The sequence below is a fragment of the Pundamilia nyererei genome, unplaced genomic scaffold, assembly GCF_000239375.1.
Source record: "Pundamilia nyererei isolate P.nyererei 1_Seehausen unplaced genomic scaffold, PunNye1.0 scaffold01089, whole genome shotgun sequence".
Lineage (NCBI taxonomy): Eukaryota > Metazoa > Chordata > Actinopteri > Cichliformes > Cichlidae > Pundamilia > Pundamilia nyererei.
In genome coordinates this window covers 23,315-24,109 of record NW_005188490.1, presented here as the reverse complement: position 1 = coordinate 24,109, position 795 = coordinate 23,315, and the positions used below count along the sequence as shown (strand labels likewise).

General features: G+C 40.6%; 1 protein-coding gene across 1 annotated transcript in view; it reads right to left on the bottom strand.

The window, feature by feature from the left end:
* Positions 1–277: 277 nt before the first annotated feature.
* The window catches only part of LOC102210727 (uncharacterized), a gene marked incomplete at its 3' end in the record, with an annotated part of 2,953 nt that continues 2,435 nt past the window's right edge, over positions 278–795 (bottom strand). Inside the window, exon 4 of the mRNA XM_005755229.1 lies at positions 278–604. Coding sequence (XP_005755286.1) covers positions 278–604 — 327 coding nt within the window. The remainder of the gene's footprint in view (positions 605–795) is intronic.

Here is a 795-nt window from a genome sequence, read left to right as displayed (position 1 = left end):
ACAGATACAAACTTTATAAGATTTATATATATCTTTTCCATATGGGTTGTCTCATTTTCTACATGTTCTAAGAAATGCTCCTTTAGCTTTATGCTGGTAAATTTCAACCAACTTGCTGCTAATCAATAAACTCTGCCTTTCTAAATCACTGAGGAACTGTATTGAGTTGAAGGTTAAAATATTTGAGGAAAATTAGTCTTAAAAATCTCATAAATGTATATCATATGAAATACAAATAAAAATGAACTACGTTCTGCCCAATGACAACAGCACTGACCTCTGACACTGAGTTTCACAGTTTTTGTTAACAAGATGTCTCCCTTCATACTGTAGACGGTGCAGGTGTAGGTGTTTGTGTCTTCATCTGTGGGATATTCAACAGTCAGACTGAGGTCTCCAGTTTTCAGCAAGTTTGTCTTCATCTTCGTTCGTGCTCTGTAAAACTCGTCCTGTTCTCCAGGCTGATCAGAGCCATTCTGATATATGTGGATCTTCCTGTTGTCTCTATTTGTCCACTCCACTCTAGTGTCTTTAAGGAATCCGACTATAGCTTTGCAGGGCAGCCGGACAGACTCCTTCCCTGAATCCACCTCCACCATGTAAACTGAGAAAACAACAAAGCACAACATGATGACATCAGCAGCAGCTGTGATGGTCACATGACCTCCCTGTCCCTCCTTGTCTTCTAGTCTCAGTCAGATTGTGTCTCAGTTTGTTCCTGATGTGTTCCTGACTCGTTCTTTGGTAACTCGTCTGCAGCGTCCTGTAAAGTGCTGCAGACATGTTGGATGAAGA